General features: G+C 36.6%; 1 protein-coding gene and 1 long non-coding RNA gene across 15 annotated transcripts; both read right to left on the bottom strand.

The window, feature by feature from the left end:
- Positions 1-10,196: 10,196 nt before the first annotated feature.
- On the bottom strand, positions 10,197-13,258 carry LOC113298836. 12 transcript variants are annotated; one of them, XR_003334409.1, is made up of 9 exons: positions 12,589-13,258; positions 12,413-12,493; positions 12,260-12,327; positions 11,997-12,082; positions 11,650-11,748; positions 11,277-11,531; positions 11,037-11,103; positions 10,808-10,909; positions 10,197-10,707 (listed from the first exon to the last, which is right to left on the bottom strand). It is a non-coding gene; the product is annotated as an uncharacterized LOC113298836 (long non-coding RNA). The 12 variants fall into 12 exon arrangements; XR_003334407.1 differs by having other exon boundaries at positions 11,650-11,751; positions 12,260-12,313; XR_003334405.1 differs by having other exon boundaries at positions 12,260-12,313.
- A 6,966-nt stretch (positions 13,259-20,224) lies between these two features.
- LOC113298835 (histone deacetylase 18-like) lies at positions 20,225-24,378 on the bottom strand. 3 transcript variants are annotated; one of them, XR_003334399.1, is made up of 10 exons: positions 24,279-24,378; positions 24,071-24,170; positions 23,803-23,981; positions 23,503-23,693; positions 23,273-23,413; positions 23,048-23,159; positions 22,531-22,733; positions 22,115-22,196; positions 21,814-22,032; positions 20,225-20,685 (listed from the first exon to the last, which is right to left on the bottom strand). XR_003334399.1 is itself a non-coding variant. In XM_026547691.1 (10 exons), exons 7-10 carry the CDS (start codon positions 22,631-22,633, stop codon positions 20,530-20,532), a joined length of 543 nt encoding a protein of 180 aa, XP_026403476.1. In that variant the 5' UTR covers positions 22,634-22,733; positions 23,048-23,159; positions 23,273-23,413; positions 23,503-23,693; positions 23,803-23,981; positions 24,071-24,170; positions 24,279-24,378; the 3' UTR covers positions 20,287-20,529. The 3 variants fall into 3 exon arrangements, 2 of the variants coding, with proteins under 2 accessions (XP_026403476.1, XP_026403477.1); XM_026547691.1 differs by having other exon boundaries at positions 20,287-20,685; positions 22,115-22,179; XM_026547692.1 differs by having other exon boundaries at positions 20,287-20,685; positions 22,115-22,179; positions 24,080-24,170.
- Between the last annotated feature and the right edge of the window lie 2,124 nt (positions 24,379-26,502).

Here is a 26,502-nt window from a genome sequence, read left to right as displayed (position 1 = left end):
CAATAGTACTGAAGAGGACTTGACGTAGATTGATAATATCAATCTTAGCATCCAAACTGTTTTGGACAAGGAGATGAGTCATATCTTCTTTTTCATTTTTGATGTCTTCACAACCAGATTTCTTGAAGGTATCATCAAGATGAATAGTTTCCTTAGAAGTCATTCTACTCAAGGCTTTCAGAAGATTTGCTTGAGATCTGGTTTGAGAGAATATCCTTCAGTATAAGTTCTCATACAAGTTGAGTATATATACTATAAATACCTTTAACACATACCAAACATAGATATCATCCTTAAATAAATAATTCTGATCATATTTGAAAAGATTTTCGCATCTAATGTGTTACAGAAACACAATTTTCTCCAAAAAGAAATTATCTTCAAGAACAGTATCAAGAGATACTTCAGACAACTGCACAAAATCCTTTTTAGACGAGTTGTTATAAGACAACCTTTCTACACATAAGGATAATAAAAGCATACTTAAGGTATATCGTGTATTCTCTCTATGTTGAATAAGAGATATCAGTAGGATTCTGATAGCCCAGGTATATGTGCCTCCTTATATCCGAAGATTGGGCATTGTAAGGATGCACATTCTAATGCGATTAAGCATTAGGATGAGGTGATATACCCCATCAAATACCTTTCGAGGAAATTCTTCCTCCTTTTCCTTAGGAGCATTATCATGTTCCTTTTCTTTTGTTTTGAACCCATCCCCTTGGTTAGGAGAATTTCTAGATGCAATATCTTCAATTATATCATGTGCCCGGGATGGAATGTTCTCTGATCTTGAACCCGTATGATCAAGATTTTTCATTTGACAAATTGATAATGTTTCTTATTCAAGATATTCTATATGTCCTCTTAAGGTATCCATTCCTTGTTGGAAATATTTTTCTAAACACTTTTCTAGATATACCTTTCGACATGTCTTTGTAAGAAGATCTTCAATAAGGATTTTATTCCTTATTTGTGAGTATTCCAGCGAATGAGTAAGATTTTCACACTCTATAGTCTACTGATGAACTTTATTACATAATCCCAATCTTTGTTCCTCATAATCGATCAGGTTATTTTGAAGACTGAGTGTATCTCGCTTTCCTTCACAGATTCTTACATTCGTTTTAACAATAAGTTCTATGACATCATCTAGACTGTCAATGGTTCTTCCCTTTTCTGAAAAGTTTTCGACATGTTTGAAGAATCTTTCCATCATCTTACTAAATACAGAACTCGGGCAGACTAGTGAATCGAATCTCTTTTCAAACGATTTTTCACTGGGAATTGGAGTTGGATCCAAAACATGTTTCTTGAGTTTTGAACTCATTCTTTTATGCTCAGTAACCTGATACGCAATTGAGTCATTAGGCATAGACTTTTTCTTTGACTTTCGAACAGACTTTCGAGACCAATTTCCATTGACTTTGTCTGAGATGTTATTCTCATTATCTTGACATACGTTAATTGAGTTCTTCATTAGTTTACCTTTGCTTTTCTTATTTTGACTCATATCTTATAGGTTGGATCGCACCAAACACAGATTGTTAGATCTTTTCATATTTGCCCGCTCTTGTACTAATTGAAAAGATAAGGGTACCCAAATATACCTCAATATAAAACTTTTCCACCTACAAGTCCTTTCTCCGAAAGTGATTTTCTATGGACTGAGTCGAGACAATGCAAATAATCGGTTCACACTTCGTGTAATCGTCTATGGATACAAGATCGAGACAATACAACAACGAAGTATGTTTACTTGATAAGAGGTTCGGACTTAACCAAACTCAATAGGATTGTTATCAAGTAAATAGGAATTAATGTTTGTGCGATGTAATTTAAATTATAATAAAGACAATTATAATTGCGGAAAATAAAAGTAAATGACACAACAAGATTTTACTAACGAGGAAAACGCAAATGCAGAAAAACCCCGGGACCTTGTCCAGGATTGAATACTCTCAGGATTAAGCCGCTATATAAAATCAAACCTAACTTCGTATAGTTGAGACAAAGCAACTAAACCTATAGTTCACCTAGTTCCTTCTGTATTCCCACGCCTCCAACTTATAAATAAGTCACGTACTTGGAACAATTCCTTTGGTTCGTATTCCAAACAGTAAAGGAACAACAAATCTATTTGGTTTCAACTCTCTTCAACCAACTGATATGAGTTCGACAAAGGTTCCTATTGTTTATCTTAATAAACTCCTTTGTCAGGTTCTTGGTGGGCCCGGGAAAGCGTATAAAATTGAAGTGAAATGAAAACGGGCCTACAGTAATACCGCAAGTGCACGGTCGTCAGTTGTAGCTCGTGCAAGTACGGGTCGATCCACAGAGATTGGGAGTGTTTGAAGTTTCTAGCTATTTGGGCTCTAAATTGCTATTGGGCTTCTAATTGCTATTGGGCTTCTAATTGTGCTTTGGGCTTAGTGGGTTTTTGTAACAATGAAATGGTTTTGGGCTCAGTGGGATTTTGTAACAATGAAATGGTTTTGGGCTCAGTGGGCTTTTGGATTGACTGTGAACTTATGGGCTTTTGGTCTTTTGATGTGAACTGGGCTTGGTAACAGTGAACTGGGCCTTAGGCCTTAACCTGAATTGTGGCTGGGCCTTGAACTAAACTTTGGTCTTAGCTGAGCCAAGCTCAGTTGCAGCAGCAGCAGTGCAAAGGGCAGGTGCTCAGCAGGGAAAGGGAGAGCAGGAGCTGTTCAGGCAGACAAGGTAAAGCAGGCTCTAGGCAGACAGGGCACTAAATCACACAGGACCAAGGATGGCATTTACAATGACATGTACAAAGAAAAAGTGACAATGGTATATACATGGAAGCAACACAGGGCAAAAGGATGCAAATTTACAATGGCAATGAAGATGGTAGTGAAATAATGAGACAATGGATGATAAAACAAAAAAACACAAGAAAACAGATACAAATACAAAACACAAAACAGGTGACAGAACAATGAAACTAAACAAGAACAATGGAACCAAGGCCTAAGCCAAGGGCAATGGCAGGGGAGCAAAATTACAGATACAAAACAGAGAAACAACACAACTAGGTTATGAATCCACCTTGTGACCTAGCCAGATAGTGTAATTCTATGTTAAATCCCTGTCCCTAATGGAGCTAGGTGAAGGTTCAAGCCTGCCTATGTTCCAGGGCATACATAAATGGAATGGAAGGAGAAGAAGCTTTCTCAACTGTTTACTCCTAGCATTGACTGTCTTTTGACAGCACAATCAATCACAAGCACAGTTGAGCACTAAATTCCTCCATTACTCAATCAACTCAATTTACATGAATTATAACCTAGCATTCCACCACTAACAGTGACTTAAGGCATCATCTCAGCCTAGCTATACACATACACATGTGAGCTCACATAACAGCAACAAAAACAAAACAATTACTAAACAGAGCATTGAACTGATCATAAACAAACACAGAAGACATAAAACAAAAACATGAACTGAATTGAAACTAAATAAGAGTAATGGAATAAACATAAAGATAGTTGCAAATTAAACACTAACCCTTGAGACACTGGCTATTCCAGTGCTCTTGGGTGACACACTGGCTAATCCAGGCATAAGCCTTTACATCACACCCACAGTCCCCTTTTTATACCCAATTACATAATTAGGGTTTACACCCTTTTCACCCAAAAATTCCCAAAACAGTAGACATTAGGGTTCTACCTAATGTGACAGAAAATCACAGTTAGGTTCAATTACCTACCCTATATCACCCACTTTATCTTCTCCATGCTCTATCTCAACCTAATTAGGATTTATGTAAAAACCCCCAAATTGACAGAACTAGGGTTTGGTAAATTCTTACCCAAATTGATGCGATTACACGCTACTGACTTCGACCCATTCTTCTCCTTAGTCTCCTGCTCCTCTCCATGCCTCTGATTTCTTCTCTAGCCCTATCTATTGTACCAATTTCTTTCCTAGGGTTTTCTGAGAAAGAAAAGAAAAGAAATTGGTAGGATAGATGGCTAGAATATGGGGGGAATTATTATAGTGGAGTTGGTGGTGGTGTACGGTGTGAAGGAGTGGCGTTTGGTGGTACGGCAGTGGTGGTGGCGGACATGGTGGAGTTGGCAGGAGCAGAGCTCGACTGCTCGAAGGAGGAAGATGAGAATTTGGGTAAGGTGCGTTTGGCTGAAGGGTATAGGTGTTCGATACTTGGGTGTTAGGCGGGTTTAGCAATTGTTGATGAACAGCGAGGATGAGACGTTGGATGCGAAGATGGTTGGTAGATCTAACGGTGGTATGAGAGATGAATCACTTCGACCGTTGGATTGTGAAATACAACAAAGTCAACGGTGCTAGATGATGTTAGGTACTGTAGTGTAAAGCGGGAGTATCTAATTTTGATGCACATGCATAGAAGCGACCGTTGGATTCAAATACAATCTAATCTGAAGGCTTGGAATTTAAGCGCTGTGGTGTTTGGCAGAGACTTCAGATTTTGATGCTCTATGAATGAGCGACCGTAGGATGATGAGTTGGATCCAATCTGACGGCTGAGAATGGAGGCGGTTTTGGTTATAGAAAATGGGTTTGGGTAAGGGTTTTGGGCCTTGGGTATGACAAGCCCATATCTTCTTTAAGAGCAATTCTTCCTTCTTGAGCCCATTTCTAGTCTTTTGGGCTTATGCGCACCATTCTTCGCGGCTTCCTTGCGTAATTTCTTCCGGCTTTTCACTACTTTTCTGCTCTTTTCCGCTCCGCAAGTCATCCAAACTTTATTTGGTACCTAAAAATGCAAAATTAGTTAATAAAAATATTTATTCTTGAAAACAAGGAAAATACAGAATATGGGATAAAATGTAGAATTAATGCACAAAAGATGAGTTAAATGCCAAGAAAAATATATAGAAATATGCACTTTTTAGCACTCATCATTCCTTCTGTATTCCCACGCCTCCAACTTATAAATAAGTCACGTACTTGGAACAATTCCTTTGGTTCGTATTCCAAACAGTAAAGGAACAACAAATCTATTTGGTTTCAACTCTCTTCAACCAACTGATATGAGTTCGACAAAGGTTCCTATTGTTTATCTTAATAAACTCCTTTGTCAGGTTCTTAGATATATCTTATGTTCAACTACCGAAGTAATTGTTAAGATTTTGCAATCAATACTTTTAATCACAAAGAATTGTATTGATGCCGATCTACACAACTAATCAATCAAAATACCACAAGGATAAATCGATTATAGTTGAACCCTCATATCGACACAAGTATTATGCACACCAAATATTATAAACCCAAATAAGAAATCCTCAATATCTTCTTTGTCTTCAAATCTTCTTAGATATTCAATAAACACCTACACACAATAACTTGAATCGCTTGTGATCAATCACGCACGGAACGGAGTCTGTTAACAATGGATTATCACAAGATCGTCTTTAGATCTAAAAACAGTATAAAGATCCATGTCTAAACTTCTATCTAGTAGTTTGAGTGAATCTTATATCAGAAGAGAAGATCCTCAAGCATAAACAAACTAGGTGCAATCAAAGTTCAACCACCGTTAGTCAATCAAATCAATCGAAATCAAAAGATAAACCGCAATTATCTAAGATCCCACCAACGGTATTATTAGAGCTTCTCAATCCCAAAGAAGACTTTAAATTGAGCATCCGTAAGAGATTTCGCCTAATTAGGTTACTCTCCTCTCCGAATAGGCGGCTACACCAGTAACAACACAACTGAGGAAGTTTGTTGTTACGAAGGATTAGTTTGCTCGAAATGCAAACTTCAAGTATTTATAGACTAGGAAGTTTGGACACCGAGGAATTTTCAAAACCGAAAATATTCTCAAGATATGCAATAAATTCCAAATTCGGTTTTCATAATTCCTGCAAATGCACTGTCCAAAATATTAATCGAAAATCTCTTAGAAAATCTCTAATTAGAAAATGCACATTACTAATTCTCATTTTCCATATATAAGATAAAAAAACCTTAAATAAAAGATTCTTAACTTATTTATTTCGAACCTGGGATTTCTATCCTTTAGCTATCAAGGAATATCTTTGAACAATTAAAGATAAGCGTTACTGCACATGTTCAAAGTATGTCGACATCTTTACTTTGTAAGTCCTTTTTCATACTTACAATCTTGAAACCGATTTGGCACACTTCCAAACAAGTTTATAATTGGTTCATCTGACTTTCAAGAACTATGTGATTGATTAAGAACACTCAATCACAAACATGGGTTTCACGGTTCTACCAAAACAAGTTTCGGTTCTACCTCCATGTGAGTAATGTGCATAGTCACACTAGCTTTCCAAAATTCGGTTGACTAGGTACTAGGATTGGTTCCCCACATATATATGGTATCTAATTTATATGTGTTGCACATTTACATAGGATCAGTTCCCCGTTGCCTAAAAACGTGTTGCACATGTTCATAGGATCGGTTCCCCCTATCTTCTATAAACTTGCTATGCCTCATACAAGGATCGATTCCCCTTTGTGATGTGTTGCACCTCTTACTAGGATCGGTTCCCCTTTACCCAGTGTTGGTGATACACAAAAAATTAAATCGATCATACCATCTCAGGTGATTACTTAAGATCGGTTTCATTAATAAAAGTCATACCAATACAAAAGTCAGGCCTTTGTGAATAGTTCTACCAAGATCATAAAAAATCATGAACGGTTATACTTATCACACATATTGGTAGTTAAAAAGATATGCAATGAATAATAATACCAAAAATGCCTGGCGATTTCCTTTTCGATTCACAAAACAAGTTTATGAATTTACTTCCTTAAAACACATGTAGAACATTGTTTCCTAGGATGAAATCCTCACCTCATACCCATACATAATCACAATAGCATTCAAACGATTATGTCGATGTCTTATATACAAAGTTTAATGGTTAAGCAAATAAACCTCGTATTGTATTCCTTAATACTATGTCTATCTAGAGTGTTCATGCTTCGCAGTTTTTTTTTCAATATGCACGACTTGAAAGATACGTTAGGGAATGAAACAGTTCAAGTCAAATATCACTAACCTCAAGTGGAAGGATGATGTTGTCGTTGTAGCTCCTTACTTCTTCACTTCTTCAAGTCCTCGCAATACTTGTAATGTATCATATACTAATACTTTCAAGCTAACCTATACGAAGTTTTACTCTAGTACATAATCAAACGACTCTTAAATGACTTTTGGTTCACCAAAATATGACAATAAAACTTGACATACCAACGGTTGGTGGGTTCAACCGAGTTATGCTCTAACAGATGTTATTAGGAACCTGGTGGAGGCCTTATAACAAGGCCATTTGAGAGAACTACGGTCAGGTTTGATCCCTATTGAGGATACGTAGGCATCCAACGATGGTTCAATTGACGTTGGAAGATGGAGATGATTTTGTCTAATGATCGTTTCATGCATGAATGCATGATCCGAGGTGGAGAATTTTTGGTAGGATGGTCAAGGACTAGATTAGGAAATATAGGTTGTTTGGGAAACCAATTATAAGTGTCCTAAGTATAATAACTTAAGAGGTTTGACTCTTAGAGTTAATTTAGGAAACCCTATACCTGTAGGAAATTAATCCTTGTTAAGGAATGTGTCTAGTCCTATTGATATGTATAAATAGCCATAGAGAGAACTAGAGAAAACACATCAGAACTAAAAAGAGTTATCTTCTTTTGTGCTTAGGCTTTGTATATTCCAACCTATACGGTGATATATAAAATTGCTTATCCCTTCCTGAGGATTCAACCTTGTTAAATATTTGTTCTTCTTGTGTGTGTGTGTGTGTGTGTGTGTGTTATTGGCAATACTGAGGTACCTTTGTAGCAGTGCAAACCTAGCGCTTCCGCAGGATTTGGCGCAACATCTATATCACAATGATTGAATTACTTGTTTCATTGAACTCAAAATCATCTTCCGGAAACAAAAGATAAGTGCATGTAGATTGATCCTTGAAATACAAAAAAAAAAAAAGAGGCAAATTACACGATTATATTTCAGACTACAGAAGAGTTGTTAGTTATACACATTGACAAACAAACGATAAGTCTTGGCATCAATAATTATATGTCGAATTGCTGCTACAGCTGCTATAACTGCTAGTATCGAGAACACAACATCTACGGTGGTGTTTAACCAAAAAACGAACCCTCTTTTAGACGGCTTAAATATCAAATTGAAGAAAATGACCGGAAATGTGAAGTCAAGAGTGTTGAATCGTACCATAGATAGTCAGTAGGATAGCCTAGCCTTTACATAAAATTCTTCCATTCATTTAGCTTTCTGTCTATACTCCACCGAATTACAGTTGGGGCTTATCTTTTATTTACTTCTTCTCTTTACTTTGTTGACTACATATACCTCCTGTTTTGGAAATGAATTTACAATGAAATAATAAACATGAACCTTAAGTTCGAGTTGGTATCAGAGCTTCCATGGTGAAGCTGAGTACTTCTTAGTAGAGTGAGTGCTTCTATACTTTGATCGATCGTTCCGTTGCCTTAAGTTTCTTTACTCTCTCTTATTTACGGTGACAAGTAAGCTTTTCCTAAACGTATCAAGTCTTTCTTATATTTTGTGATAAAACATTTCATTTTTTGCTTTCTTTACATCACTGATCCTTTATGATATTCCCTGATCCTTTGTGATCCTTTATATCACTGATCATTTTTGCTTATATTCCATACTTGTGAAAATTGAAGTTGTTACCCTCGATCTACTGAGGACGTGACTGAAAATTAATTATCCCTTGATTCTTTTCCTTGAATCCCTGATGTATGTTTGTTTGCCGTGTTTTTCAACATTAGAAAATCACTGAAACTTGTAAGCCAATATACTATCTTGTTTTACCTTTGCCTTTACTGCTAGTTTCAAATAAGTAGTAATATTCAACATTTTATTATGGCTACCGATGATGAAACTGGTGCTCTTGTTACGCCAGTGACGAATAAGGTGTTGTCTCCAGAACCAATTTCAATTCCCTACGGGGTTAAATTGAATGATAAAAGCTTTACCCTTTGGTCCCAAATTGTGACTATGTTTGTCTCAAGTAGAGGAAAATGGGGATACTTAACTGGATCTACTTCAAAACCTGTTGAACAAGGAGTTTTGTATGATGAATGGGTTATGAAAGATTCACTTGTGAAAGGATGGCTTGTTGGTGCCACATAACCAGAATTAATGAATGTTTTCATCCGCCTACCATCTGGAAAAGAGGTATGGGACGTTGTGTCTCATAGATACTATGAAGGTGCTAACAAATCAATTCTTTATGATTTATCCCGTAAGGCTATGACTACGTAAAAAATGGGTCGACCAGTGGCTACATTTTTTTTTCTTCAGATCTTACTACTATTTGGAAAGAACTTGACTATCGAAAACCAATTATTTTTACTCTGGAAGATGTAGTTAAAATTCATAGAGAAGAAATTGATGAGGAAAGAGATTATTTGTTTCTAGCAGGTCTTGATGATGTGTATGATTCTATTAGAGGTGAGATACTTCGTAGTACAATGATGAGTCAAGATGCTTCTTCTTAAGTTGTTATGGCAGTGAAAAAAATATACGAATAATTCTTTGTTGCAACAATCTTTTTCCGTGAACAGTGGTGGAAAGTGCACTAATTGCGGAAACAGTAAACACACTGTCGAAAACTGCTTCAAGAAGATTGGGCACCCTGACTGGTGGTAAACCCGCTCAAAATCTGAGAAAGGAAAGGGAAAGGTGGCTTTAAGTACTACGGTGGAGCCGGTACATGCAATCGATATCCCATCAATACCCGCCAATCCGTCTGCAGCTATTACAAATTCTGTCATTCTTCAACAGTCAGGTAACATGGGCCAAGCTCTATTAGCAGCTAAATCAGCCAAAGATCACGGTTGGATACTTGATTCTGGTGCGACTAACCATATGATTTTTGATGCCTCTATTTTAAAAGATATGTGCATCCTTGAATGCTCAACAGTCTCTAACGCAACACTACCTCAAAGAACCCTAATTTACCACGTTTATTTTCGTTGCTAATAATTTAAGCAACGCTTATGTATGTTGCCTAGACGGCTCACAAATTTTAGGCACATTTATGTATGTTGCTTAAATTAATTAAAGCAACATTTCATCCGTTGCTTAAATTAATTAAGCAACATTTCATCCGTTGCTTTAATTACATTATTACAAAATCTGTATTAGTATTTTCGGAATTCTAGTATTTACAAATAATATAGAACCATGACCTGATAAGACAATATATTACTCATCCTTGCAACAATTTACAACATTATGAACTTAGTTTGAACCCACACCTATGCAGGCAATAACACTACTCTGATATGTTCACCGACTAATAAAAACGAAGTTCCATTGATGAATCCGCGGTCATCAATATTCTCATGCTGGACTAGATAAAAGAGCCATGCTGAGAAACCAACTGCATGTCTAATGTGTTTCAATTCCTCTGAAGCCAATCTCCCATGTATTGTCTTAAATTTATGTCAAGCACAAGGAAATAAGCAATAGATTTACTCGCACCTCTCGTTCTTAGCCTGGATTTGGCCTCCTCTTGTTCTTAGCCTGGATTTGGCGTAGTGTTAGCCTTAACTTTCAACTGCACTGCTCGTTCTTAGCCTTAATTTTCAACTGTATTAGCTCCAAGAACAACTCCAACATCCCGTGCTTGCTGCCAATCGCTGCATCATTTAAACAATCAATTTCAGGCTTCAAAGAGAATAATTGTTAAGAAGGCCACAACTACCAGAACATCACATATCAAGTATAAGAAGAGTTTACCTGTTTTTTTTTCTTCATGGCTTTATAAGAAACCCAAAAGTAAGTCCAAGCTCGCATCAGGCAATCATGAACCCAAAGAATACATTTGCAAAATGTACATACCTGGAGGTCGAAATTGAAGAGGGAGTTTAGAAAGTTCAATGGCAGAACATAATTCAAGGATAATCAATAAGATCACTGAAAGAACACAAGGAAGTAGAATGAAGCAACTTTCTTGTCTATGACTTACCAGATTATCTGAGTAGAACCCACCATTTACATCCTCTCGGACCTCTCTAGTGCTACAATTAATCCAACTGAAAGTAGAGAAACAAAACAACTAAAAGAATATGGAGAGAACAAATAAATCGAACAAAGATCAGTAAGGGACATTCTTCCGAGTACAAAAGATAGTTCACAACATAAAGTATACTTTTGAGCATGTCAACAACATCGAAGTGCGAACAAATGACATATCTATTGAAATTACCTGGTGAGTATATATTTCCTGAGGGGAGTATGGGGAAATTCGATACACAACTGAACTAGCTCTGATGGCAGAATCTACTAGATATGGAATCATTTGTGGGATACCCCATGAGTGAAACGCCTGTTCTCAGGGACACTTGCAAAATACTCTCACTCTCTTCTACACGCAGCAACATTGTTGTTAATATTGGCTTGGTAGTGACTAAACAACATCAATCCAGGGGAACTGTAGGGGATATGATTTTCCTTGTGATATCTGGAGAACCCAAAAATGTTAGTCATGACATTATAGGAGAAAAAGCTTAGAGATTAAGGGCCTGGATTAAAGGCCTGGAGTAGATTAAAGGGCTTAGCAGAAAAGCATTTAGACTCACCGTTAAGACAGTTTTTGTGATATGCTTAGCAAAAAATCTCTGTACAGTATTCTCCTCCGTCAATCTGAACATGTTCTAGATACATAGCTTTCCGTGATCCTGCTGGATAAAAAAGAAAAAAGAAACACTGGTAAGTAAGTGGAGTACCCATAAATGATACATATGGACATCTTAGTTCCTGCAAAAAGATGACCAGAATTATTCAACACTCTGGACAAGATATTGCATTGAAGTATTAAGTGTGTTGTATACCCTATTATTACATAAATATTTAATATGAGATCTGATTCTCCTATATTATCGTCAGAATCCAATCAAATACAGAATTGTCACATTTTGAATTTTACCATCATCTTTCTCTTAGATAGCAGTTGTAAGCTGGATAACCAACGACATAAGTTAAGGCAATACTTGTGATATGCCTCCCCTATACCTAACCAGAAAATTGGATTGTTATCCCAAAAGAAAGTTAAGGCAATACTTGAGACATGAGTCAAAAAGAGCTAACCCTTTTGTCTGAATGAAAACAAATACTAGAACTCTGGTGCAACATAAATGTGCTGCTGACAACCAACGACTACCTCAAGCTTTAGGTTAATAATTTAAGTACCTGTTTAGAAGATGGTGACTTATCACCTGTTGCCAATGTGAGCTGCTGCTGCTGCTGCAGTAAAAGCACTTACTCTTGCAACTGTCAGATATCCGAACACTATGACAAAAGAAAGATAATCAAATTTGATGTGTATGATTCAATTACATATACCTCGAAATATCCAACAAACCAAAAGGTAAAGCTTTCATATATACTCGGTGCTTCAAGTAAGCAAGTGAAAATTATGCTTGCCTACAATAAAAACAGTGAAAATGTCACTAATCTAAATGATTCCTAGAACCAAAAAAATTGAATTTATACCTGAGTCCTACAAATGAAATTTATACCTGAACCGAAGGGTCACTCATTCTTTTCAGAATCAATAATTTCAGGTATCAACAAGAAAAAACAAAACAACCAGATTAACACAACACAAACCCATAAATCTCAGATCCAAGCGATTAAATTCTATTAGAAATAAACTAAACAATATCCAAACGAAAAAGAACCCTCCAATTGTTAAACCTTAACGATTCTGTCTACTTATAAATGCGAAAATCAAAACTAAACAAAAAAAATCTATAAAATCAATAACTGATGTGAACATACACAGTAAGAGTAATCAAACTCAAACCTCAAATTCAGAAAAATAGAGAGAATAGTTTGCTAGCTGTTTTTGAAGGACAAAATCATATCTAGGGTTTAAACCGAGATTTGGATGACCAAATATTGATTAGGTTTATGAAAGACGGGATTATATTTGTGAGATGAGTTGAAAGATCTTACAAATAAGTAAGGGTTTCAACCCTCATCTGAAAAAAAGAAAAGAGATAAAAATAGCTTGAACTCGAAACCCATTTCACAAATCAGATTGAGTCCAGCAGATCTCACAAATTCGGATTGGTTTTAAAGAAGATTGCTTTGATTTTTGGAAGATTATGTTCGTTTTTGAGAGATCTGGGTAGTTCGCCATGAAGAGAAGAAAAAAAAATGAAGAGGCGGAGAAAAACTACCATTCCGGAGAGAGACTCGGATAAGGAAAAAGAAAATAAAAGAAATGTTATTAGGTTAATAATAAAAGGTATTGTTAATAGACATTTAAGACCTCATTCATTTAAATGAATTACTAGCGTGTCCTTTTTCTTTATTTTCTATCTGACATATGAGATTTGGTGCAACGTATTTGTAATTTGAGCAACGGATAATATTATGCAACATATATCCGTTGCAAACAAGAAAAATGAAACGTTGCAAAAACCTGGATATGATGTAGTGCAAATGGAGTTCCTTATCTGGTAAAAGGGCTAGGAGAGTGGATCTAAATTCTTCTATGACCTTGGAACATACCATTTTAATTCCATCTCTCTCTTATAATCTTTTATCAGTATCACAAGTAATTGCACAATTAAATTGCTTAGTATTAATCTATTCGAACTTCTGTCTTCTTCAGGATCTTAGCACTGGGGAGATAATTGGGCATGGTACTAAGAGAGAGGGGTTGTATTACGTAGATGATGTATGTGAAGGTCGTTCTCTATCAGTCAAGGGGTCTTCTCGCGCATACAAAGATCAGATATGATTATGGCATCATCGCTTGGGTCACGTTTCTTTCGTTTATTTGGAACACTTGTTTCGATCTTTATTTTCAGCTTGCAAACCTTCTAATTTTAATTGTGAAACTTGCATCTTAGCAAAAAGTCATCATACTACTTATCCTGATAGTTATAGTCGAAGATTTGTTCCATTTGCTTTAGTTGACTCTGATGTGTGGGGGCCTTGCCGTGTTACTGGTAATTCTTTTTTTTTTTTTTTTTCCAAAAAATAACTTTTATTGATTAAAGAATAAGCAATTACAAGAAATCAATAAAAGAACAACTGAAGAGGACAACATGTCCTGACCAAAAGAAGAAAACTAAAAATAAAAAAGGCCCAGTCAACTATCTAGCCCATTAATCAAACTTGGAACAAGTAAGCCCAGATCCTAGCCCATCAATTGAATCTGTAGTAAGTAGTGCTAGGGGATTCCATTTTGTGCATGTTTTGGGGTCTTTCTGTGAATTTCAGTACTTGTCCCTTTGCCAAAAAGACACCTTTTTTTTTGCAAAAAAGTCTGCAGAGATATTTACCTCCTTGAATACATGATTGAAGTGTATCGACATCAATTTGTTGCACACATATCTCCATCTACTCAAAATGAACTAAGGGACTTTATTCTGTGTAAATGCTGTTATTGCTGCTGTGGAATCAGAATTGATTATTACCCTATGCTTGAGTTCAGATACTGCCCATTCTAAAGCCTGTATTGTTCCCATAACTTCAGCAACAAAATTTGTTGAAATACCAAGTCCTCCACTTTCTGCTGATAAGAAATCCCCTTCACTATTTCTGGCAATAAAGCTTTACCCTGCATTTCCAGGATTCCCTCTTGAAGCACCATCATAACAAAGTAAGGTATAATCAGGATCAGGCAATGAGAAAGTACATTCAATGGCTTTGAAGTTTTTGACCTTCCTGCATTTCATACTGAAGTATTTAAGGACTTGTAAGTCATAAGAAGAGTCATCCTTTGAGTCTTGGTTCACAGTCCTGAATCATTTAGAAAATTATTTTCTATGTTGCTGTACTATTGGGTGTAATATTCTCAAAGCAAGCTCTGTTTCTAGTAAACCATATATCAACCATGATGTTGAAAGCAGTTATACACCAGATCTCCTGGATTACTGAACTTTTTATCTTGCAGGCATTTATAATATCTTCAAAAGATCTGGAATTCTTAAAAGCAAATACTCCTCCAATCCATTTCCACATTATTTGTCCATAATCACAGTCCCAAAGGATATGGTACATTGAGTCTTGTTTTTTTTTTACACAGATAGCGTTTGGATGCAAGATTAAACCCTCTTTTCTTCACATTCTAATCTGTATTGCAAACTTCTCTTGTTATCTTCCAAACATTCCCTGCTGTAGATGGGTGAACACAAGATTTCCATATCTTTTTATACCAACTCAATTTAGGTTGTTTCTTTCTTATAATATTGTTGCTGGTAATTCAGGATTTCGTTGGGTTGTTTTATTTGTTGATGATTGCACTTGTATGACTTGACTTTATTTGATGAAAAATGAAAGCGATGTAGTTGATCATTTCCAATCTTTTCATAAGATGATTCAAACACAATTTTCCACTACTTTAAAGGTCATTCGTTCTGATAATGCTGGCGAATGTGTTAATGAGGTTTTACGAGGTTATTTCTAAGAACATGGTCTAATTCATGATACTACTTGTCCCTATACACCACAAAAAAATGGTGTTGCAGAGAGAAAGAAACGACAATTACTCGAAATTACTAGAGCATGTTTAGTTGGAGCAAACATGAGGCCACAATTTTCGGAAGAAGCTATTACTAATGCAGTATATCTTCTTAACCGGGTACCTACAAGTGACTTGAAATTTCAAACATACATGGATAAATTGTCTTCGTTCTTAATGATTCCTTTTCAGCTTAAACTTCCCCCACGGGTATTTGGATGTATAGTTTATGTCCACAGACAAAAACATTTGCGTGAAAATTTGGATCTGTGTGCTCTAAAGTGTGTTTTCGTCGGTTATCATCCACATCAAAAGGGTTACAGGTGTTATCATATTTCGACTCGAAAGTATTATGTTAGTATAGATGTTACGTTCTCTGAGTATGAGAAGTTTTATTTTACATATGTACCCAGTTCTCCTCTTTAGGGAGAGAGTAGTAGCGAAGAGTTGAGTTGGACAGATATATTCTTAAGTAATAGTGAGATCGACATTCTTGAAACAGAATTAAGTCGAAGAATCCCTTTAGTTTGTGGTGATGATATAGGAGTTGGTTCTGTGCAAACCCAAGGGTCAGTTGAACAAGTCGAAACTCATGTTATAGAAGACTCCTTTCTTTCTTCTCCAACAGTACCTACATCCATTTATTCTCCAGATGAGATTCCCGAGGTAAGCATAGATACTATGATTAGTACTGACAATATATGTGAGTTAGTTGATACTGACAAGTACCAATTGCCACAACGAATTAATCGTGGAGTGCCGCCAGATCGTTTTTCACCCGAAACAATAAAGAAGATGAAATATCCTATTTCCAACTACATGTCTACCCATAGATTGTCAGAAGATGGCAAAGCGTTTGTCAGTAAAATGTCAGGTGTTACTATTCCCACAACAGTTTAAGAAGCATTAGCTGATCTTGGTAGGTCTTTAAACAATCCTACAATAAACTGCAAGTGCACAACGTCTGTTGTAGACAAAGAAAATACAGGTCGATCCCACAGAGACTAGGGCGATGTAAAGTTGAATTCTAAGTCTTTCTAAACTGATTTAGAACAAAGAGTATCCAAGATAGGGGGTTTGTGTCGATACGACAAAGGTTATGAATGACAATGCTTAAACAAACAAGATTAACAAACACAAAGATAAATAAAGTTACAGGGGCAGTTGAATCCACCTCTTGACCTATGCTAAGTCAATCCAGTTCTGATACTAATCTTGTCCCTTGTAATGGACACCAGCCAAGATTCAAGGCTGCTGTTTATCCAGGGCAATCTTAATTAGATGGCCTAATATCAACTAAGGTAACTAATCCCTAGCATAAGTTGTCCTCTTACAGCACAACTCATCACAGATTAGCTTAGTCTCTTAAGCATGAGTTGAAGCACAACATAGAGTTATTCTAACTACCTTAGGTTGCATGACAAACAAGGTAAAAGCAATATATGTGACACAATGATTAAACCATTCATATATCAGTTAAGCACAACAAGAACAATAGCAGTAGATTAAGGATTTCATCTAAATCCTAGTTTATGTATTAGAACATGGAGAAAACTGAAATTAAACCTAAGACTATTACTACAGCTTGGAGCACCGGCTACTCCGGGCATGCCATTTACATCACAAACCCATCTCTATTTATAAACAAATTTCCCCCAATTTGGATTTAAATTCAATAATAACCATAACCTACTAACCATCACTGCCTCACTGCAATCTTATCTTCTTTCTGCAGAAACACAAACTTGCAGCAATCAATCAATGTGTTGTCTCATCTTCTGATGGTGTAGCAATATCAATTACTTCTCCATTTAACGCCATCATGAACACCTTTGTAACTAGGTCACTGTTGTTGATATGATTGAATGAGAGAAAGAGAGAATTGGAGGTTTGATAGGTGTTTAGATTGGGTAAGCAGGGAAGGTGGTGGAGTGGATGTAGAGGGATGAGGTCGTGGTGGTTAGAGTAAAACACAGAAGATAGAGTGAATTGAGAGAAAAATGAAGCTTTTGGTCGTGAGGATGAGTTTTGGGGAGAAAAGAGGTATTGCTAGGGTGTTTCACATGAATACCTAGCTTTGGTGTTGGATTCAGAATAGTTTCTTATGCAAGGCATAAATACGTGAGTGATGTGTTCACTAGTGCAACGGCTACAGATGAGTGCGACAACGGATTGCACAAGTTCTTCTTTTGACACTCCTTGTTGCCTTCTACTTATTTCCTTGGCTTGTCACTAGCTACCCATTTCTCTGCTCCTTTTTCTTCTCCAAATTTCCAAGCTTTATTGAACTATACCTAAAATCACAAAATTAAATTAGATAAAGCAATTGTACTTGAAAACAGGAAAATTCATAATTTGGTATAAAATGTGAAATTAAAACACATGAGATGGGATTAGTGCCAACAAAATGATATAGAAATATGCATTTTCAGATACTTATCACTGATCGGAAATGGGCTGGTCCTATGAAAGAGGAGATGGTACATGTGATATAGTCACACTACCAGAAGGGAAGAAACCGGTTGGGTGCAGGTGGGTATATTATATCAAGCATAATCCCGATGGTTCGGTTGCTAGGTACAAAGAAAGACTGGTGACTAAGGGATTTACCCAGACTTATGGTATCGATTATCAAGAGACATTTGCTCATGTTGCGAAATTCAATACTATTAGGGTCTTGCTTTCTTTGGAAGCAAATTTAGGATGACGTCTACAACAATATGATGTAAAAAATGTTTTTTTATACGGTGATTTGCAAGAAGAAGTCTACATGACACTACCTCCAGGTTATAGTGCTCTAGATAATGCTAATGTTGTTTGTAAGTTAAAGAAGGCTTTATATGGTTTGAAACAGTCTCCTGGAGCATGGTTTGGTAGATTTCGTCTTGCAATGACGAAGTTCGGGTATACACAGAGTAATGTTGATCATACCTTGTTCCTTAAAAGAGTAGGTGACAAGGTAACCACACTTATTATCTATGTAGATGATATGGTGGTAACAGGAAATGACCCTGAAGAGATGAGTAATATAAAGAGTTGTTTGAATTCTAAGCTTGATATGAAGGATTTATCAGGCCTTAAATAATTCTTGGGAATTAAAGTCATGTGTTCTGAGAAAGGTATTTACTTATCTCAGCGAAAATACATGATTGACTTACTGAAAGAAACTGGCATGCTTGGTTGTGAGACGATTGGATCTCCTATGGATCAGAACCATGGTCTCGAAGAATGTTCCGATCAAATACCAATAAACAAAGACCAATATCAAAGGTTATTTGGACGCTTGATTTATCTTTCCCATACAAGACCGGATATTGCCTATGCCGTTAGTATCGTAAGCATATTTATGCATAATCCGGGTCAACAACATATGGATGCAGTCATAAGGATATTGAGGTATCTAAAGTCTGCGCCAGGTAAATGTTTGATGTTCTAAAAACATGGGCATCTTGATATTTCGGGTTACACTGACTCGGATTGGGGAGGCAAAGGTGACAGGAGAAGATCAACATCGAGGTATTTTGCCTTTGTTGGAGGTAATTTAGTGAGTTGGAAATCTAAGAAACAAAAAGTTGTTTCTTTGTCCAGTGCTGAAGCATAATACAGAGCAATGGTAAAAGGAATTTGTGAATTATTATGGTTGAAAAGACTTATGGGGGAGTTCGGTTTTTCCCATGAAAAACCCGTGAAGTTATTTTGTGATAACCAGTCAACAATCAAAATCGCAGAGAACCTAATACAATATGATCGAAGTAAGCATGTGGAAATTGATAGGAATTTAACTATGAATAATTTGAAGAGAACATAATTGAAGTACCGTATGCTCACACTACACAACAATTGGCGGATGTTCTAACAAAGCAGTATCAAACACTATTTTTAACGATTCACTTGTCAAGTTGGGCATGTGACATGTATGTACCACCTTGAGGGAGAGTGTTGAACCGTACCTTAGCTAATCGGTAGGATAGCCTAGCCTTTACATAAAAGTCTTCCATTCATTCTGTATATACTTCTTCTCTTTACTTTGTTGACTACATATACCTCCTGCTTTGGAGATGAATTTACAATGAAATAATAAACCTGAATCTTAAGTTTGACTAAGAGGCATGAATCCAAACGCTCCAATTAAAGCATTAATATCTCCAAAAAATGGAAGCATTGCAGCAATTGTCACTGCTAGGGCAACTGACAGTGTTCGAGAAATCAACCTTGGGATTATATTTCGTGCTGAGAGTTCAGTGCATTTTGCGTCAGAAAAATTACGCTTTATCAATTCGTTCGTGGGTTGCAAGTAAACCTGCAATTAGGAATAATCAGCACCAAAGTACTCGAAGCAGATATGGAGCAGAATGATCCTAATATATTCTTAAAACTAGGTTTCTCACCACACTAACTGCTGATAGTTGTAAAAGTATGAAGACATTGGTCATCAAGAGGAACCACTTCGGAACCAAAGAATTTCCTTTGTCATCCCTGAAGTTATTAATGATGATTCCACCTGCATTATTCCCGAACGCCCAGTAGCCTGAGATGCCAACGCGAACGTGACAATACCACAGTGTAACAAACTGACAACCCTTCGAACATTTTCCCTTTTACTGGGGGTGCTAAAGTTGCCTGTAAAATATTTCGGCCGATTTAGAATAGATTCAAGGATACAACTAAACTCAACCTTGTCAATCAGAATCTCGGGAAAATTCCATTCCAAATGTTGTAGCAACAATGGCAATGGCAGTAAACACACCAAACTCCCTATTAACATATCACCCTTTTAGACTGAGCGCACAAAATACATTTTGTTATTATTTTCATGTGACGACATCTGCTAAACTACTGAGACTTGAAACAGGGAAATGGCATATGCTTCACAAATAGCGTTGTTGAGTAGCTAGGTGTTGATACCCGAAAATTTAACTCGCCAACAACACTTACAGATATAAGAAGATTAAACTTAAATTCACAATAATGGTGACCGTGTTTACAATTTCGAATTTTTTTGAATCTCTTGTAACTTCGCTTCTAGTTCTAGTACTCTTGATGCCTGGCTGGGGTTTTCCTGAACTCTTTTTAGTTTTGCTTCGAGCTCTAAGATTCTTGTAGCCTGCCTGGCATTTTCCTGCTTTAGTGAGGTAACCTGAAACTCAATAAGCAAGAAACAATCAAACAAAATAGAACTAATGTGACTGTCAATTGAACTATATATAATCGGGCGATGTAAAGAAAAACCAGCCAAGGACTCACAAGGGATCAAATTGAACTACAACTTTCTTGACCAAAAATGACCCAAGAATACAATAAAATTAAGTACAGCTGCCCCACAAGATTCATGAAAAGAAATAAGATCGATTGCCATCCATGTGTTTGCATTCATTGTTAGTGAGTTCAACCATCTACCAGTTTAATTTATCTCTGACTTCAAACTCGTTTTATAAAATATGCCTACATAGGTGTCTATCTATTCAAGGTTGCCCATTTATTCTTGTTAAAGACCAATCACTTAGGTGTTCACATCTATTCAGGGCTGTCGATCTTTCCATGTTGAAGACCAATAATATAGGCTGATGCTCCTTCAGCAAAAAATTCAACTTAATGGGGAGTATGAAGAAACCAGAAAAATTCTGATGGATCAACATTTAATAATACAACCGAGAAAAAAGAGGATGGATCCTTTCAAACTAGAAAGGAGTGTGGTTATGAGTAAGAATCTCGTGGCATAAACCGTGAGGGAATAAACTAATTCAATTGGACAACGCCATAAGAGAATTGTGTCTAACTAATTTTTGGGAGCAAGAAATAGCAGTTCCAGCAGCTAAGTAAGGCAGTTGGCACTCCATACACATACAAAGGTTGACGAACAATAAACCCAACCACAGGGTTCTACTGAACAGTTTTTCAAATTAGCCACAGTACGTAACTTAACCCAGATGTATTAGAAGAAATGTGTGCAATGCTGACCCTAGTATGCATGATGTTGAAATTCCATATAAAGGTACCCGCAAATCTTAACATCCAGTACATTTTACTAAACCAGGTCTAGCAAAACCATGATGTACCATCATAACAACCTGAAAAACCTCAGTAATTTATAAAGTGAAATGATACTTTTGTTGATTGATTATAGAAAACGATTGAGTAAGAGTCCAAACTCATTTGAATTTCACCCCATATTTCCAGTTTCACTTATTCTAAATAAATAGTGATCTGATCAGAGCTCTTTTGTTAACGAACATAGCTTCTAAGTAATGGAAAAAACATATATTACCTCATCCGGGTTACTGTTGGCGTCTTTTCCAAGACATGACCAGTATGGCAGCAATACACTGCGAACATCTTCAATGCTTTCGATCACGGAGTTGAGTGGATTCTCAATAACAGTGTCATTAAGCAACGTTTCCAAACAGGCGACCGCACATTTCGCAGTGGAGGTGTTGTTGTAACCACCCTCCAAGACAAGCAGCATTTTCGCATTCACGTCCATAAGCTAAAACACAAATGAAATTGTTAGACATTTTTGTTTCCTTATAATCATATAAACTAAAGTAAAATATTATTCGAAAACCCACCTTTTTGGTGAGTACCGAAAACCCATAAGGTGAGACGCAGCAATCTCCCAAACGATCTCCAATAGCTACACAGAAAAATACACTAATAGAAGTCAGTAAGACGCATTTCTCACATCCTGGATTTACCAAGACGTATCAAAGACACGAGGTCCAACACTTGTTTGCACTTTCAAGTATTAGTGAGATCAAAGACTAAAACATAAAAGATGTATTCATAATCTAACAAAAATTCAGATTCAATAGTTAAAAATGTAGCCAGAGTTTTTAAAGGAAAAACCATCAAAATAAATAAACCCCATGTGTAACCAGATCGATTTCATATTTTCCTCTATAACTGAGCAAATAAATAAGCACATAGATGTATTCTTTGGCATCTATGCTCATAGACATAACAGAAACAAGAAGTCAACAAATACCTGAATCAAAGCCAGCTGATACTAAACAGACATCAGGTTTGAAATCCCTAATAATTGGGAGTAAAATTGAATCCCAGACGAGAAAGTATTCACGATCGCCCATCCCATTCTGTTTCCACGGGACATTGACGTTGAAACCCAAGCCAGGCCCTTCTCCTATTTCAGTGTGTGATCCAGTTTCAGGAAAAAATTTGTCTTGGTATCTACAAAACCAAGAAGAACAAGAATATAAGTCTACGACCACCACCAAGAACTTAGTAATTCAAGATTTCATAAGAAATAGTACTAATTTCTTCTAGATAAACGGCATATATACAACAATCTGACCGTACTAAAACAAGAATGATCATCTTTTGAATTCATACTGTAAGAATTAATACAGCATGGACAATACTATTCGTTCTGAATTGAGGAACATCAATAGGAAGAGCATGATAACATGATACACATCACTATAAGTTAAGAAGAAAGAAACTGAACATTTCATAACTTAGCTTCTATCTTAATTTCCTCTTACCTGTGTACTGAAAAGACCAGTACATGGGATTCTGATAGAACAAATCTTGTGTCCCGTTTCCGTGGTTGACATCCCAGTCCACAATCAGAATTTTCTTTATTCCATTTTTAGGCTGCAAAAAGAAGATACACGCAATAGGAAAACTTAGAACTTTTACTCAGCTTTACTTAGTCATTCTACAACTAGAAAATACTCTCAATCAATTGTTCATTCATTAACCGTTACCTCATCTAAGAGGCATTGGGCAGCAACAGCGACGTTATTGAAATAACGAAAACCCATTGGCTGATCTTCTACGGCATGATGACCGGGAGGCCTTACCAAGGCCACCGCATAATCCAAATCCTTTGCCACTCTCTTGGCAGCCTGTTTCAAAGAAAAACAAGCTAGGTAAATTAGAGACGCATACGAAATTTCATTAAAACATGTTTCTTGTACACCAACGAAAACTTTACCTCAACAACGGACCGCAATAAATGCAGCCTCAGAAGTAGATCTATTAAAATAGACGTCATTATTTCTGTAGCTATTCTTTTTTACAGCATTGGTTCTAGAACATGGAGCCTTCATGAAGTCCAGATGCTCCTTTGAGTGCAGTTTCAGGATCAATTCATTTTTTGCCCTCACACATTTGATTACTTCACACCTTAAATGTCAAACTTGCCATCATTATAATTCAACTTTCAAAGAAATAGGTAGCTAACAAGACAATAATTAAAGAGTCAAAAAAAAAAACTATAATTCCAAACAATTACCGCTTATCCAGCCCTTTTTTCTCTACCAAATCCCAGATGGAGATGATTCTCTGAGGTCACTCATCGTGCTCTCCACCTGCTTCATGCATGATCATACTATCGTGGTGAGAAACAAGACCGACTCTGTTTACTGTCTTTTCATATGTCTTATCCGTGCCAAGGGTATGAAGAACTTTTTCCTGCGTAAGAGTAAAGTATAACATTTAGAAGTGCAGCAAAATCATGGAGTTTAAAAACAAAACAAAAAAATTATAGATGTTTTCCATACGTTGATAACCTGTTTTTCAACAGCAGAAACAGATTTAGCTCTTCTTCTTATGATAATTTTCAGTCCACTAGATGCTGAATCTCCTACCATTGTTGTATGGCTTCAAAGAAATTTTTTATCAGAACAACAAATAAACAACGAGACTAACAAAAAACATCAGATGTTTCTTAAACCAAACCAAAAAAAGGTTAGGGTTTAGATATTGTACCCTTGTGCCATCTTATCCGGTTGATTCTCCATGATCTTCAACTACACACGAAAAACGAGAGAGAGAGAGGAACAAATGGAAAGATGAGAATTGGGGCAAAAACGGATGCTCACTTTTGCCACTAGTAGTGAGGAGATTTCTGTAAATTTGATAAGAAGGAATGGGACAGCTGGAGTAGGAACACTGTAGCTGACTTGGAAGTCACTCTAGATGTTTGTGCTAAGGGACTGTACTTACGCTAATTAAGGACCAAATCCATCAACTAATCATCATCATGTAACCGTAAGAGATGTTGGACGCTGGGTAGTGAGTGGGGACAGTCGTTAAAATGCAATGAGAAGAATGTAGGAGGTATGTGACATCATCCGGCTGGAGTCAGGCAGGGGTGAACACGTCGAAAAAAACTAAAGGTGCCCAAAATTCACGGACCAATAAAATCTAACAGTTGACAATGATTCTTAACAGTCCGCCCAAATACTCCCCAAAAACAGTCATGTGAGAGGGGATGGTGGGGTCCACCGTCAAGGAGTTAGTATGGGTCCGGGTATGGGCGGGTATAAGCTAAAAGCAACCTCGCACCCACAAGTTGTAGGTTTTTATTTTTATAACCAACCTCACACCCACAAACAACGGGCGGGTTTTAATACCCGTCCGCTGCGGGTTGGGCGGGTATGGGTTTAAGCGGGTTTAACCCGCTTTATATTCAATAATCATTCACACACATCTGTTTTTTAAAATTTAAATAAACTACTTACTTAAGTTCCTGTATAACTTAAGAAAACAAACCATAAACATAACATTGCTAAGCTAAAACAAGTTTAAACAGTACAACTACTCTACTACTTTAAAGTTCATATTAAAACTTAAACAATAAAAGTTTCCAGACTATCATATTCAAGTCTCTCATCCTAGCATCCTCAAGGATCAAGGACTTCCGACACGGTCTTCTTAAATAAATCTGCAACCAAATTGAAAATTATGTTAGCTTCTTTTAAGGTCTTTACTGACATATACATAAAATAGAAAACAAAGAAGAAGAACATTTTGAAGATTACCTTCCTCAATGCTAGAGGAATCATCTGGTACATACTCCATTAGAAAATCAAGATCGACAGGCTTTTGTAACCAACTCTGCGTACAGAGTAACGCCTCAACTGTCCTCGCAGACAAAGAGCTTCTCCATTGGCTAAGAACACTCTTCCCGGTACTAAATGCAGATTCAGACGCAACTGAAGAGACAGGTATAGCTAATATATCCTTCGCCATATGTGAGAGTATTTTATACTTGGTGTTATTTTCTTTCCACCAAGCCAATATATCAAAATCGGGATCATTTGGAACACAATCATCCATCAAATACTTATCTAACTCTGAGTTTGCATCAATAACTGGGTTTTTTCTACGCTTTTTCTTCCTTGACTCAAGAATATCCTCAATCGAATCATCTAGCATAATATCAGGAGTTACATCCACAGCAGCAACACTAGATGACCCTTCCTCCACTGTTGAAAACATACACTTATACTCTTTAAAGAGTCTCACAAGTTCTTCCTTTACCTTTTTCATAATACTTTCAACCCTGTATTCATCGCTCTCATACAAACACTGAAGCACAAACTCTAACCCACCTTCTTTCTCTCTTGGATCAAGTATTCGGGCAAAAAATAATGCTGAATTCATATCTTCATACCTATCCCAGTACTTATTGTACTTGCCAATCATAAGAGTTGCCAAACTTGAAATATAAGGATCTGGATTTCTGGTATCTCTAAAAGCAATTAATTGTTCATGGATGATTGCTAATTGCCGTAAGAATATATGTGATGTAACCTTTGTTGAAGCAGAAAACTTAGCAGTACAGTTAAAGAATACCTTAAAACACTTCACAAGGCCTCTGGCATAATCCCAATCTTTGGAATAAGGAGCATGCTGCTTAGGCTTCTTCTTCTTTTTCTTTTTCAGTAGTAGCTTCCTGCCTCTTGGATTAGCATTCACACTTTCACTGTCAGATTCAGAACTAGATGAAGAGTCGGAAGATAACTCTCCAAGGTCAGAATTATCAATATCAAAAAGTATATCTTGAATATTAGGTAAAGCAAACGATTCATCTTCAGGGAAAATATACTTCTTTTGGAAGTCTTTGTCATTCCTTGCTAACCTATCAAAAACTCTTTCGTACTTTTCAGCTGCCTCTAACATCAAATATGTGTTATTCCAACGGGTT

The sequence above is a fragment of the Papaver somniferum genome, chromosome 7 (assembly GCF_003573695.1).
Source record: "Papaver somniferum cultivar HN1 chromosome 7, ASM357369v1, whole genome shotgun sequence".
NCBI classification, from domain to species: Eukaryota; Viridiplantae; Streptophyta; class Magnoliopsida; order Ranunculales; family Papaveraceae; genus Papaver; species Papaver somniferum.
The sequence above is the reverse complement of the archived record's forward strand: the minus strand, read 5'-3'. Positions and strand labels throughout refer to the sequence as shown.